The sequence below is a fragment of the Corvus brachyrhynchos genome, unplaced genomic scaffold (assembly GCF_000691975.1).
Source record: "Corvus brachyrhynchos isolate BGI_N302 unplaced genomic scaffold, ASM69197v1 scaffold99, whole genome shotgun sequence".
NCBI classification, from domain to species: domain Eukaryota; kingdom Metazoa; phylum Chordata; class Aves; order Passeriformes; family Corvidae; genus Corvus; species Corvus brachyrhynchos.
Window position 1 is genome coordinate 2,008,020 of NW_008239778.1, and position 17,376 is coordinate 2,025,395.

Here is a 17,376-nt window from a genome sequence, read left to right on the forward strand (position 1 = left end):
CTCCCCACCTCACAACAGCAAGGGAAGTTCTGAAGTGCCAGCTCTGGATTTAAAAAGGGCACTAACTGGGAAAGGCATTTTCAAGAAATGTCAGATATATAAAAATTTACACCAATTTCCCCCCATCTTCATTGGAAACATGTAAATTTGTGCTCTGAATCCCAGTCATTTGGGTCAGTGCTAATTCCAGAGCAGCAAAACATCACATCCACATCAGCAAGGCAGTCCATGAGCAAAGCAGGAGTCGTGCTGAGCGCTACTCTTTAAAGGTAGCCTTAATAACAGGGAATGAGCACTTACTGAAATGGTAAAAGGAAATGTTAATTTAACTATTAAATACACAATTAGGTTAAGTACTTGTTTCTGCAATTGTCACACTTCAGCCTGATGCAAACTCACTTTCTGGCCTGTGCAATAGATTTAATTCCTTCCAATATATTTTTTTTTTTTTCAACTAGAAAGAGGTAAAACACAGGAATTGCTGCTACAAAGATTAGATATAATTTATCAAAACGTTTTATAAAGGTAAAGCATCACACAAGGCAAGGACTCTACGGGGATGTTTCAGCAAATGAGCTGAAACACTGCAGCAGCTCCTGCTCCTCTCCAGGTGAACTTTCCCTTGCCTTCTCCAGCTCCTCCAAGGCCACAGAGTCCTCTTTGTGTCCCCCACAGGGCCCAACACAAGAAAGACACGGAACTGTTGGAGAGAGTCCAGAGGAGGCCACGGAGCTGCTCCAGGGCTGGAGCCCCTCTGCTCTGAGCCAGGCTGGGAGAGCTGGGGGTGTTTATCTGGAGAAGAGAAAGTTAGTCCACGGAGGCCTCAGAGCCCCTTCCAGGGCCTAAAGGGGCTCCAGGAGATGTGGAGAGGGACTTCGGACAAGGGCCTGGAGTGACAGGACAAGGGGGAATGGCTTCCCACTGCCAGAGGGCAGGGTTAGATGGGATATTGGGAAAAAATCCTTCCCTGTGAGGGTGGGGAGGCTCTGGCACAGGGTGCCCAGAGAACCTGTGGCTGTCCCTGGATCCCTGGAAGTGCCCAAGGCCAGGCTGGATGGGGCTTGGAGCAGCCTGGCACAGTGGAAGGTGTCCCTGCCCATGGCAGGCAGTTTGGAACTGGATGATTTTTAGGGTCCTTTCCAACCCAAACCATTCCATGATTCTGTGATTTCCATGCTGTGGCTTCTCTCACGGTTTGCTGAGCTGCCTCAAGTTGCTAAATCCCCAGAGAACAAATGAGGCCCCTCCATCCCAAATCCAGGCCTTTCTGCACTTACTGAGCTCAGTGGGCTCAGTGAAGGATCCCCCAGCTGCCAGAGCTGCTGTTTGGGAGGGGATGGGACTGCAGCAGCCAGAGCGGGACGAAGAGCAGAGGGAGATGGAGAAGGGGAGCCAGAACCCCCTCTTCTGGCTTTCCAATAGCTCAGATGAACGGCACGCTGATTTTATGTACAGTCAGATTTTGCAGAAATACAACCAAACTAAGGGTTACACACATAAGCAGTTATAAATTTTACCTAATTACAAGAAAAGCACCACAATAAAGTAAAAAACAAACCCAACCCACATTGCAGCTTTGTACCAGTTAAGATAGAAAAATAGCCTTTCTGGATAAATAGGTATAATCCATTTTAGGAGGCAATGAAGAATTCAGAAATACCTTTTCTTTAACTACAGACCCCCTTTAGACTGAAGGAAAAAAACCAGCTCCTGGGTAAATCATTGCAAAATGTACTGCCTTTGCAAAAATCACAAAATAATTCTACCACAACATTTTTAACACCTACATCATTTCTAAAAAGTCTACATATTTTCAAATAATTACTAGCACTTCCATAAATATTTAATGCCGTCTACAAAAGTTCTTTGACAGAACTAAAAACCCACTGTACAAACACCAGTTTGCTTTTACTGACTAAATAATCAACTCAACAACAACAACTTACAAATATGATTTTGGCTTCATTAAGACATTGAGATCCTGGAGTGCGTCCAGAGAAGGAAACAGAGCTGGGGAGGGTCTGGGGCACCAGGAGAAGCTGAGGGAGCTGGGAGGGCTCAGCGTGGGGAAAAGGAGGCTCAGGTGGGACCTTCTCTCTCCCTACAACTCCCTGGAAGGAGGCTTTAGGTGGGGGTCAGGCTCTGCTTTCAGGTAACAAGTGATAGGACAAGAAGAAACGGCCTTAGGTTGCTCCAAGGGAGGTTTAGGTTGGATATCAGGGAAAATCTCTTCATTGAAAGGGTTGTCCAGCCCTGGCACAGCTGCCCAGCGCAGTGGTGGAGTCCCCATCCCTTCAGGGATTTCAAAGCCCTGTGGATGTGGCACTTGGGGACATGGGTTAGTGGTGGCCTTGTCAGTGCTGGGTAATGGTTGGACTGGATGATCTTGGAGGGCTTTTCCAACGGAAATGATTCTGTGATTTGTATTTTTCCAATTTTCCAAGAACTAATGTAAAAGCCAATGGCACTTGCTAGACTTGACAGCTGCAGCAGGGGAGCGTGGGGGCTGAAAGATGACCTGGCAACAGGGAAAAGACAAAACAAAACAGCAGCTGGAGCAGGGGGTACATTTTCAACAGGATCAGTGACCTGGTCTGGCTCACACAGCCACTGCTGACAGCAGGACCCAGGGAGGGGAAGGAGCTGCCACAATTCCTACTGGAAGGGAGCTGCTCTTAGGTGAACTTCAACTGGATTATAAATCCATAGCCTGGGAGATTTAAGACTGCAATCTCTGATCATACGTGGTAGAGGGATTAATGAAGCTCACTGATAAGCAAATGCCTGGCTGAGGTTTCCCTCTGAGAAACCACCACCCACTGGCTTGTGGAATTTCCATTGTCATGGGAATCCTGCCTGGCCATACACATCTCCTCCATCACCTCACTCCTTCAGAAGGATTCTCTGCATGGGTGTTAGGTTTGTTAAAACTCAGTATTTGTGCCACTCATGTCAGGAGTGTGCACTGTGAGGGATGGCCAGAGAGACATTTCACAGCCCAAATTAACATCTGCAGGAACAAATGACAATTTCTTTGTTGTCCTGCACAGAAAGAACAGTCTGATCCAACTCTTGCTAAAAATTAATATGCCAATTAAACACAGCAGAAAAGGAAGGGGAAAGAAAAGTCTGGAGAAGTCCACAAAAGCTGCAGCCCTGCCACAGCCATAGGGCAGAGGCCCTTTAATTTGGGCAAACCATTCACCTGCATATCTGAGTAGGGGCCAACATGACGGGTTTAGAAACATAAAGCCAAGAATAACCATAGTGGGAAACGTAAGTTTAAATTATTAGAAGGTAAATATATGGCAAACACTGCTCTACTGTGCACACAATCCTTACAGAGCATCCCTAAAGAGCTGTATTTTGCTCAAAATTTGCATATTTTCTTACTCCACGCAGTTATGACTGCGAACTGCATACAAAAGAACTGTCATGAAATCCAAACAAGAATTAAAAAAGAATACTCCAAGTCACACTTAGAATTTTATGGCAGACTCATTTGAAATCCTACCTGATTCGCTCTTTCAAGGTCTGTCATGATCATCTCGATTTCATCAGCCCTGGGAAAACAAGAGAGCAGAAGTTTTGTTATCACACAGAGAACGGCTGCTGCATGAGCTCAGGCAGAGCAGCAGGCACACAAATAGCACCAACTGCCAATATTTATTTGTAAAAGGACACAGTAGGACTGAGCAGCTCATCTCCTGGCTGGTGAGATCCTCTGGGGTATTCTGGACCAGTCTGCAAGTCTCCAATTCTTTTGCCTGTTCTCTTTTTGCAATGCAACAGGCAAATTGATATCTGAGCATATTCATTGGATCTTTGAAGGTCTTACTCCCCAAAATTCCAGGCAGTGTAGTTTTTCCAACACACAAAGGTGCTGCCCAAGTGATAATTATGGAGAATTCAAAGACTGCAGATCTTCAGTCAACTCCCCATATACACAAAAGCAACGAGCTATTCTTCTGTTTCAGTGTGCCCAGAAGTTTGGTTCTAAATTTGGCTACAAAAAAGAATCAAGAGATCAAAGAGACCAAGAAATATAATTTTACATTACGTGGAAAAAAGGGTTTTTTTGACACAAATTGATCAAACTCTAAATTTAGACTCTTCATGCACTTCGCAAAGCTGAATTGGAAAGTTAAAGGGTTGAAAACTATACAAATAGTCAATGAAACAAGAGATCCTTCAGATTGTTGTGTAAGGGAGCAGCTCGCAGACGTGACCCCTTAAAAATCAGAATTTCTAATACTTCACTCACACAAATGGAGCCAATCCTTAAGCAATCTTTTCTTATCTTCACGCTCAATCACGGGCAAGTATTTCCCACTCAGGCTCTCACCTGGGAAAGGTACCAGGAAAAGCGCTGACAGCCCTAAAAAGTATGTTCTGTATCAATATAATAAGACATATTATTCTCCCCAGACATTTTGCCTGTCTTGTATGCCTGGACCATATGGAAGCAATAAACACTATCCTCATCTCCTCTGAACAGCAGCTTTACCAGCAAGTCCTTTTGCAATCTGCCAACACCATAATGTCTGGTTTTTGTTTTTAATCTGTAGCAGATCATTATCAGCAAAAGCTGTGAAATACTGGAATTCCCTTCCTCTGCCCATGCAGAAAAGTCAGGGTTTGTTTTTTCTGCTGATTCCCACAGAAGATCCATTTTCCTGTGCAGGTGTTCGTTAGGAAAGATGGTTAATTGAAGTACATCAGGGTTCTGGCACACTCCACACTGGATCATTACAGTGAATATTGACTTATTCCTCAGCAGTGTTTTAGGCTTTTGGGTGTACACTTAGGGAAATGCAGCAAAAGATCATAATCAGTAAATGTGCATGTATATAAATTAATGGAAAATTATTTTAAATTACAGCCTTTAACATTGTTGGGGCAACATGAACTGCCTTTTGAAAGAATCTTTTGGACAATAATGGTAAACAGATTAACATGTGTTTTCTTGTGCAGGAGAAGCAATGTGCTCTTACACTGGGAAGAAATCCTGCACACCATGTTTGGAATTAATAAATAATGGTCATTACTTACTGAACTGAACAACCACTGCCTGGGCAAAAAAGGATTCAAGGGAGTAGCCACGAGACTGACCTGGACACACTAAAATCAGCCTGCAATAACACTTTCCGTCTCTTTGGCCTCTGCAGTTGTGAAACATCTTGTGTTTTAGACTCCAGGCCCAAAAAACTTATTAACCCACTTACGGAAATGACAGAATTTCACGTGAAAAACAAAACACGTCCCAAAGCCCATGCAAGTGACCCCACTGCTTATCTGTAACACAGGTAAGAGGGAAGAGAGCATCCCAACACACTGAAAAGATGCTTCCCAGCATTTCACAAATATTTTTAGCTAGGATAGTTTAAGGATCCTCTTTATATAAGCTTATGCATTCAGGCTCAATTTACGTGTGAATGCCTCAGGTTATATGGAGCCAGTAAATGATGTCTGGATTATGTCACACGCCTCCCAAATCAGAGCTGGGAATGTCCCATCCCAGCACATCGGCTGCAGCTGAAACCAATCCAGCTTCCTCTCCTTCTCTGGGGGGTGAGGAGAACAATAAAATCCCCGCCTTTCCTCCCAAACAGGGGGTGCCAGGTATCAGCCAAAGGTCTGGAACACTGCAGCACCTAAGAAGAGCGAGAGACTCGGAAGCAGAAACCCTGGGATTGGGAGAGGATGAGTGCCCGGCTTTGGGAGCAGAAGGTGGGGTTTCAGCTCAGCCAGGGAAACTCTTTGTTTTCTGGCAGAAAGAAAGATGATTCTGATGGAGAAAAGATGAGTGGGAAGGGGCAGAAGTTTGAGGGGGTCTGGGCCCATCCAGGGACTTTCAGCCACCTTTAAAGGGGCAAGGTAAGGGGAGGCAAAGGTCGGGAAACTGGAGAAGACAGAGGAGCAAGGGAAGGAACAGAGGGCTATCTGAGGCCAATGGACAAAGGGGAGAGAGGACCAAGAGCAGTAAAGCAGAGGAGCACCCTGAGCCAGAGGAAGGGTGGGTGGCTGCCAGGAAAACACAAGATGGTGCTGGAAAAACAAGGTAGAAAGGCTCAAGCCTGCATTTAAAATGGAGAGAAATATTAATACTGGTATTTGTGTCCCATTTCGGCCGGGGTCAGGATTTAAGAGCTCTATTACAGCACTGGGATACACAGCCAATTACAAAAAGAAGCAACTGAGGATATAGAATGCCATAAAAATGACATTTGCGCCCTTCAGCGTGCGCAGATAATTCTGACTGAATCCAGTAAAGTGTCAAACTGTAGCCAAAGGCAAAATTGTCCCTTTGTCCTTGTATCCAGACACACCAGCTGACTGATCCTGAACTCCCCTCTCCCTCCTACGTTTTCTTCTCCCAAGCTTTTCAGCACACCTAATAGAAGGATGTAAGATCTCCAAAAAAATTCAAGCAAAACACCTCCAGCCTAGCAGTCTGCACACCAATGGAGGGTAATGCTGCAACCATAAACGTTATCTTTAAGTAAAGTAATGAATTAAATTACTCTGTATTCTTTCCTAGCACAAGTGTCAACAGCATTCAGGAGAATCTTCAAAAGGAATTCAGGCTTTTCATTTTAAAAGCTCAACTACCACATCAGTAGCTGGCACTCAGCAGCCTAAAATCACTTATTTGAGCAAGTCTCTAATAGCTGCATTCACTGTTTGCTCAGCACAAGTATTTATTATAAAATAAATTACAGTTCTCCCACCTTTTATGCACTCACAGAAACAACCTGCATCGATTTATTGTTTACAAAGGACTGTGTCAAACTCAGACCTGTCAGGCACAAGGCAGCTCTGCTTGGCTCACTGAACGAGTCCCACACGGGTCATTTTTGATGTATTCACCCTCCACTACATTTGCTCATTTTCAGCCCTTCCTATTTCAATATCCCTCTTTATTTCAGTGGAACAACTTGGCAGGCAGAGCACCATCCAGCTCCGGGCTTGTCCTGCAGGCTTGCACTGAAAATCTGATGGGAATCTCAAAGGGAACAGTGACCTTGGAAGGGACCTTGAAGATCACCTTGTTCCACCCCTGCCATGGGCAGGGATGCCTTCCACTCTCCCAGGGTTGCTCCAAGCCCCAATGTCCAGCCTGGCCTTGGGCACTGCCAGGGATCCAGGGGCAGCCCCAGCTGCTCTGGGCACCCTGTGCCAGGGCCTCCCCACCCTCACAGGGAAGAATTTGTTCACCTAATCAGCAAATTTGTGGTTACACAGAATCTATTTGTAACCAAAGTCACCCCATGTGAACCAAAGTCACTTTTAGGAATCAGAGATCTGATTATTTCACTTTTTACTTTCTTTATTCTTGAAGAAACACAAACCTTGGCCCCTCATGAATGCCTCAATTCCCCCATCACTCCAAGAGATGAAGGCAAGGAGAAAACCCCCCAAAGTTCCTTCTTCAGACAGATACAGAGAATGAGGGTAATTATTAACAGGAAGACATTTTACTAAAATACACTGATATTTATGGTGGTTACACCAGATTTCTACATTGCAACCCAACGTTAATCAGGGTTTGGTCAAGGGTGATACTTTCTAAACATTAACACAGATCATGAGAAAAAAAGTGGGGAAAAGCTGTTTTCACGAATAAATGTTATCTACCCTGTGTTTTTGCATTCCACAGACAATATAATCATTTATCTGATCTAGTTCCTTATAATCTCCATGGCAGAGGAAAAGTAATCATGTAAGCAAGTCAGTTCTTCAGGGTGTATTACAGCTTGTTCTAAGTTTCAACATTTTCAGACTAAGGAATTTAGGGAATCAAATTTTAAGCCCAAGCATTCTAGCTACAAAATCAGCATCACCACTTAAAAAGAATCTGAAGTGTTGAAACAGCACGACCATGAAATATTCTATTATTTCTTCTCTTGGTACTGTGTTTGAAGTGAGAAACAAAATGCATTAAAAGCTATAGATTTTACAAGGTATAAGCTTTTACTAGTCATGAAACAGCCCTCAAAGCTAACATGCTATCTATAAAAAACAACTTAAGGAGTTGAAAAAAAACCCCCAAACCACCCCACTTTTCAATTCAATTGCTTATGGGAAATAAAAAGTGCAGAAAGGCTCGATTTTCATTTTAAGATCAAGAAAACCGATTAGGTTTGAACAGCATAACAAGCCAGCAAATTCAAGGGTTGGTAACAGGGAAAAAGCTCAGTTCTTCTTCTAAATAAAATTAAATCAGATGAAAACCCGGAACACCACGAAGTTATTCACTTGCAAGCAAGAAGAATCTGGACTTTATGATTAAAATCCAGTTGATCCAAGTCCTTCATTTAGCTACTAGCTTAAAGAGGCAGAAACAATTCCTTTTTTATTAACATGACAAGTGAATGGTTTGCCAAATCTTGTGGCTACAGCCCCCTAAACATTCAAACTTACTCAACCTTGAAGGAAACTGCTGTTGGATTCTTTATACATGGAAGGACTGAAAAATACAGATGACACTTTGGAAATTGCAGTCAGTGGCATGGCCAAGAAACTTCCCTACCAGGGCAGATTAATACTTTGGTTTGGCAAAAAACAAACAACATTTTTTCCCACACATTTGTTTTCTTTAAAAACATGTAAAAGTTTACTAGTTGGAGCAAACGGTATATGGAGCCAGTGGGGCTTGTTAAAATGTTCTAATTACCCAAACATTTACGCAGGCAATTTTGAACTAAAAGCAGACATTATCAACTAATGTGCATTTATGTTTAATTAAGGAAAAAAAAAAAAAAAAAGAAAAATCCTCCTTGTAACGTATATCTGTGATCGGCACAGAGCAGATTTTGGCCAAATTAGGTAAACAGCTCAGCCTCTTAAAATTACAAGCAGTGTAACCCAGCACTTGGCCAGCACAAGGCAAAAAATGTGAGGTTATTTGGGATATTTGGGAAGGGATGAAAAGAAGAACAGGGGCCAAAGCATTTAAAGGGAAAAAAATAAAAAAAGAGCAAAAGGCAGTGCACTGAATTTTTTCAGGTTTCAATGAAATTTTTATCAGGGAAGGTTCCTGGGTCTAGGAAGCAATTTTGGATCACTAAACAATGGCAGAATTGCCTGCAGCCCAATGATCACGGCATTCACTCAGGCCACGAGAGCATTCCAGCATTTGAATATTCAATTTTATTTTTACTTTAAGCAAAGCAGAGGGGCGAAAAATTCCCTACCCAAGTTCTAACCACTTCCTAAACTCTGCTGGTGGATGCCCTCATCTAATCCCTGCACCTCAGTGCCCTGCCAAGGTGCCTGGGATTTGCTGCCTAATTTCTAGGAAAGAAAAAACCACCAAACACTTTCTTAGAAAGTTTCCAGAGGAAGGTAATATAAAAAACCCACTAATTTTATTCTTTGGAACTTTATGAGTATCACTGTACACACATTTATGTGTTTTTAGAGTTCATAATTATTCCAATCCAACAGACATCCACAGAGCATAAATTCACCTTTACTGCTAGTACAAGATGGAATAACAGGCAGAAGGGTCGTACAAAGAATAAAAGAAAAAGTTATTTCAGCACAACATGTCAAAGGGGAAGATCTCACACCCTTTTTACTACTAAGTTCTCAAATCTACTTTTCAAACTGCAAGAGCTATAGGTTAATATTTTCTTTCAGAGCAACCCTCTAAGGATCTTCAGATCAGATAATCCTTTTTCCAGTGTCATATAAATCCAGGCCTCTTGTAAAAGAATTTCTCTGTTCAGGGATTCATAAATCCACTAAGTTTAGTAATGAATTGGGTGTTTCCTTTCCTAGGAACTCAATTGAAGAAAAAAAATCCTCTCTCTGCTAAGCAGTGAAACACTGGAGGCTTTAAATTGAGAGATCAAACGCAGGCTGGGTTCAGGTGCTCCGGTGATTGCACCCAACGTCATCTGCACTAAGATAGGAGTGGGGAAATGTCCACTGGACACTGCCCAGATCCTCTGTGCAGACACTCTGCACTAAATCAACTTCCTCCCTTGGCAAAAAGCAGAGAGACCCACCACCTTCCCCATCTTTTTGGGTTGTTTTATCCTTATTTATGAATTCATCCTGGTTTCCTCTAGCTGCCCCCACGCACGGCACCGCACACAGATCCAGGCTGGGGAAATAAATCTCATGGAAAGATTTCTCATTAAGCACACCAGGATCAAGCAGCCACACCAGCTGCAGGTATGATCTTCAAATAAACGAGGGCCTGAGCGCTTGAAAGGTGTCAAGTGATCATCAAATATTGAAAAAGGTTAAAGAAACTGCTTATAAAGCCCAAGATACTGAGCGGTACCTGGTAAAACAAGAATCATCTCAAACATTAGAGAGAAAAGACCCTGTAGAATAAAACATCTTTCAGTCCATAGGAAAAGTGCTTTCCAAGAAAACCTGCACAGCACTTTGCTCCCTCTTCATGTTTTAAGTCAGGATTTCAAGGGTAAAATAAACATGTTCGCAATTATAAAGTTTTATAGACAACAGAAATCAGCTTTATCCCAGTGAGACACAAGGGAGCAGATTCTAAAGATCATCAGTGTATTCTTAATCATTTCTGGAGAGAAATTGATCTGACTGACACTAATTGATGTGCTCAATAAAAGACAAAGAGGAAAAAAAAGAATTACATGTAACAGACAACGTCAACTCACAGCACCCCAGAGCTGTAATTCCCATAGTGTCACACACACAACCCTGGCACACCTGGCAAACCAGAGAACACTTAATGTAAGCAGCTGGAAGAAAGAAAAGATGTATTAGTTGGATCAAAAAATTAGCCAATATATAACTAGATGATCCATCTTTTTTATTTGATGGCAATAGTATGTTCTTTTGTGGCACATATCTGCACATGTTGCAACATGAACGGTCAATATGAATTTTGGCTCTCCAGACTGTTTAACCCTGCATTTAAAAAACTCTTACTCAGCTCTCACTCTGTTTTTCTCTCCCCACAAACAGATCTCTTGTGAGCTCCATGTCCAGCAATCATGCTGCCCATCACAGAAAGGAAAAGAAATGCAATAAATCCTTTTTCTCCTGATGAAACATTTATTTTTCTTTTACAGTGTGTTTTTGCTTCACCCTGCAAAGCCCTATGAGTAGCATTAAAATCAGAAATGAGGAGTGTCCAGATTTGGATCATTCTGGGCTTCCTCTCTGACACCTCCCACCTCAGAGCACTGGTCACAATCCTTTGGGCCACACTGGAGTCCAAAGAAGGTGTTGAAGCACCAAGGTAATTTTTGCACCTGAAATTTGCAGACACAAATCACCTTGTTTAGACAGACCTAAAAATCCATTTCCACCAACTTTTGAAGGAGCTGGTGGGAAATTTAGAACCTCTGGAGCTGTGGGCTCCAGATTGCAGGTTCTCCTGCAGGTCCTGCACTGGGATACAAGGAGATTTCCATTCTGCAATTCCATTCTGCTGTGATCCTTCTGACCTCCCTTTACAGGCCATGGAGAACAGAATGGAAGAACATTCCCATCTTTAGTTTTTCATGTTATTTATGTCAGAATCCCACCCACACTGAGGCCCTGAGATTGAGGCCTGCTGTACCAGCACAAACCCAGCAAATCTGCAGGATGGAGTCCTCAGGGTGGGGAACAAAACCTCCAGGTTGTGCCAAGTGTTTGCGCTCAGGGGAGGTGATTTAGACAAACATTCCCAGCACTGCCAGCCTGCCCTGGGAAGCAGGAGCCATTGCTGATCTGACAGGATTTCCTAACAACGTGAGATGACATGGATGCAGCAAACTCCCAATTTCCTTGTGCCTCCTGGTACAAATTGAAAGAGCTTTCTGCAATTCCCCTCTCCTGACTTCAGCTGATTCAGTAACACACCAGAATTTAAACACAGGCACCCTTCCCTCTCCCCTCCTTGCACACAAAGCATATCAAACCCATGGAATTACTCCTGACTTGGCCTTGAGCAGCCAACACGATGTCAATTTTACATGTTTTATAAAGCAACAGCATGTAGAAAGCAACTCAAATGCAGGTCATATCAAGCATGTGACCCACAGAGCAATCAAAGACTGCCTGAAACTGTCATTCAAGGTTCAATCAGCTTCTTGCAGGAAAAATGAAACATCTGTGGCCCAGAGAATTAAGTTATGTATTGCATAATTCATCTGGTGTCTGCCACAGCAGCCATTTTAATGCTCTAGTGATAAACATGTTTGATTATTTTTGTTTTGTTTCCTGTCGCCTCCATGGTATTTCTATTTATCCACCCATACCACAATGCAGCATGGAGATAACAAATATACAAAACAGTGTTATAGTCAGCTGATAAGATGTGGGAAATCAGCAGCCTTATTAATCACATCAAGGCAGCAGCACTATTAAACCTTCTGTTCCCTGCAAATGTCCTCATCTTGGGTCTTTAGGGTACACTCTGTAGTTAGATTTGCTGATGAAATCATTGTTTCCCAAGGATCCAAACATTTGGATTGAACCTAAAGAGGTTTTTCTATTAGGAAAGTTGCTCTCCTCATACACAAAGCAAGTTCCTCGCTGGTTCCCAGGTTTTTCACCCCCTCAGTTCTTTCTGATCCTGACACAAGCAGGATGAACGTGCCTCTCACACCAGAAACTGGATCCTCTTCCATTCACTTATTCCACTGGTGGGTTTGTGGTCCACACTGGCAGAAACTCTAATTCATCCTCTGCAAGTCATTTTGGGACGTGACTGTTATTAATGGTGACTTAGTTCACTTTACTCCCAAACCTGTACACCCTGACACTTTCCCACCTGCCCTGCACTTCCCTGACTTCCAGAACACATTCCTGCAGGGCAGCTGGGGACCTGGAGGCTCTGGGTCCATTCCCTGCTCTTTGGGTGTTTATCCCCGTTGCCAGGAGTGAAGCATTTGTGTAGTCTGCTCACAGAGCTTCAGCTGGCAGTTAATTTGCTTCCCAATTAAACATCATCTGAGGGAAATTTAATAGACTTGGGTAATGGCAATTTACTCCAAAAAGCAGCTTTGAACTGGGTGTTGTAAGGAACCAAGGAGCAGCCTCTGGAGTGGTGGAGTCAGGTGGGTTCTCCCCCATTTTTGTGATTCGGAGTCTGTGGAATTCCTGCAGTGAGGAAATCCTCCCTGGACAGAGCAGGTTCTGTGGCAGAGCCTGCTCTGGTGGGAGCAGCTTCACCTGGCAGCCACAGCTGCTTCCTGAGATGCTGCTGGTGGAGGTGAGTCAGGGATAAAACACACATCCTCCCTGAGCCCCAGCCCAAACAAAGCCCTGCTTCCCATCGACTGCTCCTATAAAGTTGTTTAGACAGTACTATTGTAACAATATCAGCTGTGCCATCTGGGCCTTTCCAGCTGCCCCCCATGGCTGCTTCCTCCTGCGACATCTCCAGGTCCCTCCCTTATCCCTTCAGTGTCCCCTCTTCACCTCCCACCCACCAATCATAGGAAATACAGATTAAAGACACTCTCCAGCCATGGAGACATGGCTGATCAACCTGCAGCTGCTGTCCCTCAACCTGCAGCCCTCAAATGGGTTATTTGCCTGCCTTTCCTCCCATTCCCAGTTCCTACACGCTCCACCAGAGCTCCCTGTGCTGGGGATTTCTAATGCTGTTAATTACTGCCGAAGTCAATCATCAGCTTCCAAGTTAATTTAGGAGGGGAACTGATGAGCTCCAAGCAGGCTGGCAGTAAAACAGACCACAGGCTCATGGAAGCTCCATTTCCTTTGGAAACTGGGATGAAGGCTGTGGTCCTGCAGGGCTGTGGATGCACAAATAGGCTGCTCTGCTCCCAGGGCACAGCAGCAGAACCTGCCAGGTTTTCAGAATTTGCCTTTTTAAAAAATTTACATCGAAAAAAATGTATAACAAAGTGTAAAATAAAAACTTCCTAAAAGAGCAAATCATACTAATTCTGCTTCTACAACTCACCTAAGCTCTTTTCCAATTGTTTCTCCAACTAACTAAATAAATAGAATTTATTTTTACATACAATATTTAATTACAATAATAGTAGTAGTAGAAGTAGTAGTAGTTTGACATTTTGAAATAAAGAACCTGCAACCATTTACCTATTTTTACTTATGGAGTTAAAACAGATAATTTAGCCAAAATTAGAAACCTTAATTGCAGGCATCTGAAGTGTCATTCTCTTTTATCGGAATGGCAATATTTTAGATTGGAGAAACAGCAGGAGGAATTGTCTGTGCTTTGATTAAAGATCCTCTAAAAATACACACAAATATTTTAATTTACTTGGTAATATCACTGCAGTTACAATGTGTGAAATGAGCACAAATATCTCGTCAAGGACATGGGGGGGTTGCTGGCTTTTGGGCTTTTTTGTTTTTATTATAATCACCATGTCACATTTGTAAAATCCCTTTAGGTTTTGAGCAGTTACAATCCCAAAATGAACAATCTTCCCTCATACTACACCACTGCCAAAATCACAGATTTCTGTATGTTTGTTTTCTTTAGAGCAAGAACAACCTCAAAAAATTGGAGACTGTTCAGAATTTTTACTGTATCAACATTCACATTCCAGATTAATCTTTAGGAGCTTCTTTCCAGAGACACTCAGCATCTCATCTTCTCTTTAACCACAGAGAGCTGAGGAGCTCAGTAATTTGGAAAAATGAGCTATCGATTGATTTCTGCCCTTATTCCCCTTATTTATTCTGTATCTTTGTCCATCATTATAAGAACCTGTAAAAGCTTTTCTCTAACTGCCTCCAGTTTATCCTCAGTGCAACAGCTTTAAGTCCGTTTGAGAATGAAAGAGCACAGCCAGAATTCTGTGTACAGGTGTCACTCCACAGGCACAGATCAAAGGGAAATTACTGCTTCCCAGCAGAGCAGTGACAGACCCCAGCTCCTGCCTTGTGGAGAACAGCAATCCCCCAGGGACCTGGACAGGGATCAGGGGAAATACCCCACACCAAAGAAGGAAAGCCATACCTGTTCCAGTCACAGCCCAAACGCTCGAGTTCTCTAAATTACCTGTTCCTTTACCCAGTCTGACCTGGCAACTGGTACTGTGGAGGGTAAGACAACATCCTACACAGCCTTTTGAAGGATTTATTGCCAGGAAACAAAATGAATGTGTCCACCAGGCCAATAATCTCCAATTTACTATTTCTTACCAAGCTGCTGATGTGCCCCCAAGCACGTTCACCAACAAGCACTCAAATACAACAATATCCTGGTTTCACTGTCAAACCACCTGTAGCATCTGGACAGTTGTTTATGGGCAACAAAAAGGCATTATTTAGTGATGGAATCTGGATTAAAAATGCAACCTTTTGCCATTCTCAGTGTAAAGGACATGCATGTTGTGCAAAAGCAAAGCTAAACACTGACTGCAGTAACACAGCATTCAAGTGGGAGATGTATTTGGGGAATGCTTTAGATGCTCTTGGCTTAGAAGTAAATACAGGTGATGTGCCCATTCTCTGTTAGCTTCTCAAGCAAGTTATCTCCTTCTGGCTACTGAAAATAGCATTACATGGTCTTTGATAAAGGCAGCTGATCTCCTTCTATTCAATAAATGGAATGAAAATTGCAGAAAGCACGATAGAGATGTGTTTATTCTACATTTTGAGTAGGTTTTACCTTTGCCAGGAGCTATGCTGAAGATTAACAACCAGAATGATTGCTGTCTTTATAATAATGTATTCAATTACCAATACGGTTTTCTCTCTTCCCAATTTGTTCCAGCTTTGCTCTGAATGGAGACACCTGTCAAATGGCCATCATGTCAGCACTTTGCAGTTCCACTTTAGAGCTATCAACAGCATCAATCTTGCTGACCCCAGTGACAAAGCAGCAAAAGAAAAACCAGGCAGAAAGAAACAAAGGAGGGAATGTGAGACCACGGAATAGGGAAAACAAACCAGGGGAAGGAGAACAGGCAGGTGTTGTCCAAACCTTCACCAGTTCATTATCACTTCATGTGGGCAGGCCCCTGAGACACAGAGCAACCTCCTGGGCTTCACATGGAGGAGCTGCCTCCCTCTCTCTCCTTTCCCTTCCCTCTGTGGGACACCCACAAAGCAGACTCAGTCCCCAGAGCCCCCAGGAGTGGGTCAGGGAGCTGGATGACAGTTTGGCACTGACCACTTGCTGTGCTGGAGCTTCCCTCCAGCCTCCTGTGCCAGCCGAGTGAGTACACAGCAGGTTTTATTTTTACATCTTTGCTGAATACGTAACTCTGCTCACTTTTTTCCAACTTTAGCATCCAGTTGTACTGGATTATGAGGGATGCTCACTAATATGACTGACAGATTGCCTGTCTACACAGAATCCAAACTTGATATGTATTAGACAGCAAAATTACTTTAAATAATCCTTCATGGCAAACCCCAACAACACCAGGTACTACTGCAAGCCCTTGGAGGACAACAGAGCAGAATTTTCTAATTTAACCTTTGAAAATGTTATTTGCAGAAACACTTTTCAAATTCTTTATTTCCCTTTCAACAGTTGTTGAGTCTTTAAAATACTGCTGAAATAAAACAGCTTCAGGCTTGACTAACGCTGTACTCCATGGTAGGAACTATTTGATTATTCTGTTTTGACAGTTAATAGAACAGGTTTAGTATTTCTACAGAAGGGGAGTTTGAACTGGAAATATTATTTTGTGTTGCTAATGACTATTCCTCCACAATTCTACTACAGCAGAATGCTCGAGTGGATGAAAAATATCCTTCCTATGTTAAGCAACAGCTGTAAGAGAGAAGGGAAGTAAGGAAATGCCAACCAACCTTTTGGATTTGCCTGGTTTGTGATGTAGGGCTAATTCTGTAACCAACAGCTCCCAGAGCCACAAACCCAGCACTGGCTTAATGAGCAACTTCACCCTGTTTAGACCCTCAGTGCCAAACATTGTCCCTGCTGTTCCCAGAGCTGGGGAGGTGTAAAGGTACCCCTGTAACCCTGTCAGGTGTCCCACCTGCTCTTCACCTGCTCCAGCACCCAAACTGCTCAGGTGTGGCAGCCTCTGCCCAGCTCTGTGGTCCCCCATGGCTGAGCCCTTGGCTTCAGCTGGGCACTCCTGTGGAGCATGCAGGTGTAACCAGGCCCAGCCACGGAGCAGGGCAACTCCCACTTCTCTTCCCAAAGCACACAGCTGGTGCCAGCAGCTCCTGCACTGCGTGTGTGGAAGTTTGGAACTTCCCAAAAAAGCTGATTTAGTCTTCTGCTGTTTTCCCTGGCCTCAGCTCCTTTTATGGCCCTGCGTAGTAAATCATTATTGCAGGGAACCTCATTTTGCTTCTCCAGTGTTCTACAAACAGTGAGGACGGGGCTCTCTGGCTCTGTCTCCTTCCTCACCACCTTTTCTGGTGGCTGCAGCTGCAGCATCTTTCTCAACCCTGGGGCGGAGCGCT

General features: G+C 43.4%; 1 protein-coding gene across 1 annotated transcript in view; it reads right to left on the reverse strand.

The window, feature by feature from the left end:
- The window catches only part of CUX1 (cut like homeobox 1), a 235,660-nt gene that overhangs the window by 75,965 nt on the left and 142,319 nt on the right, over positions 1 to 17,376 (reverse strand). The window contains exon 10 of the mRNA XM_017742968.1: positions 3,515 to 3,563. Within this exon, the coding sequence (XP_017598457.1) occupies positions 3,515 to 3,563 (49 nt within the window). The remainder of the gene's footprint in view (positions 1 to 3,514; positions 3,564 to 17,376) is intronic.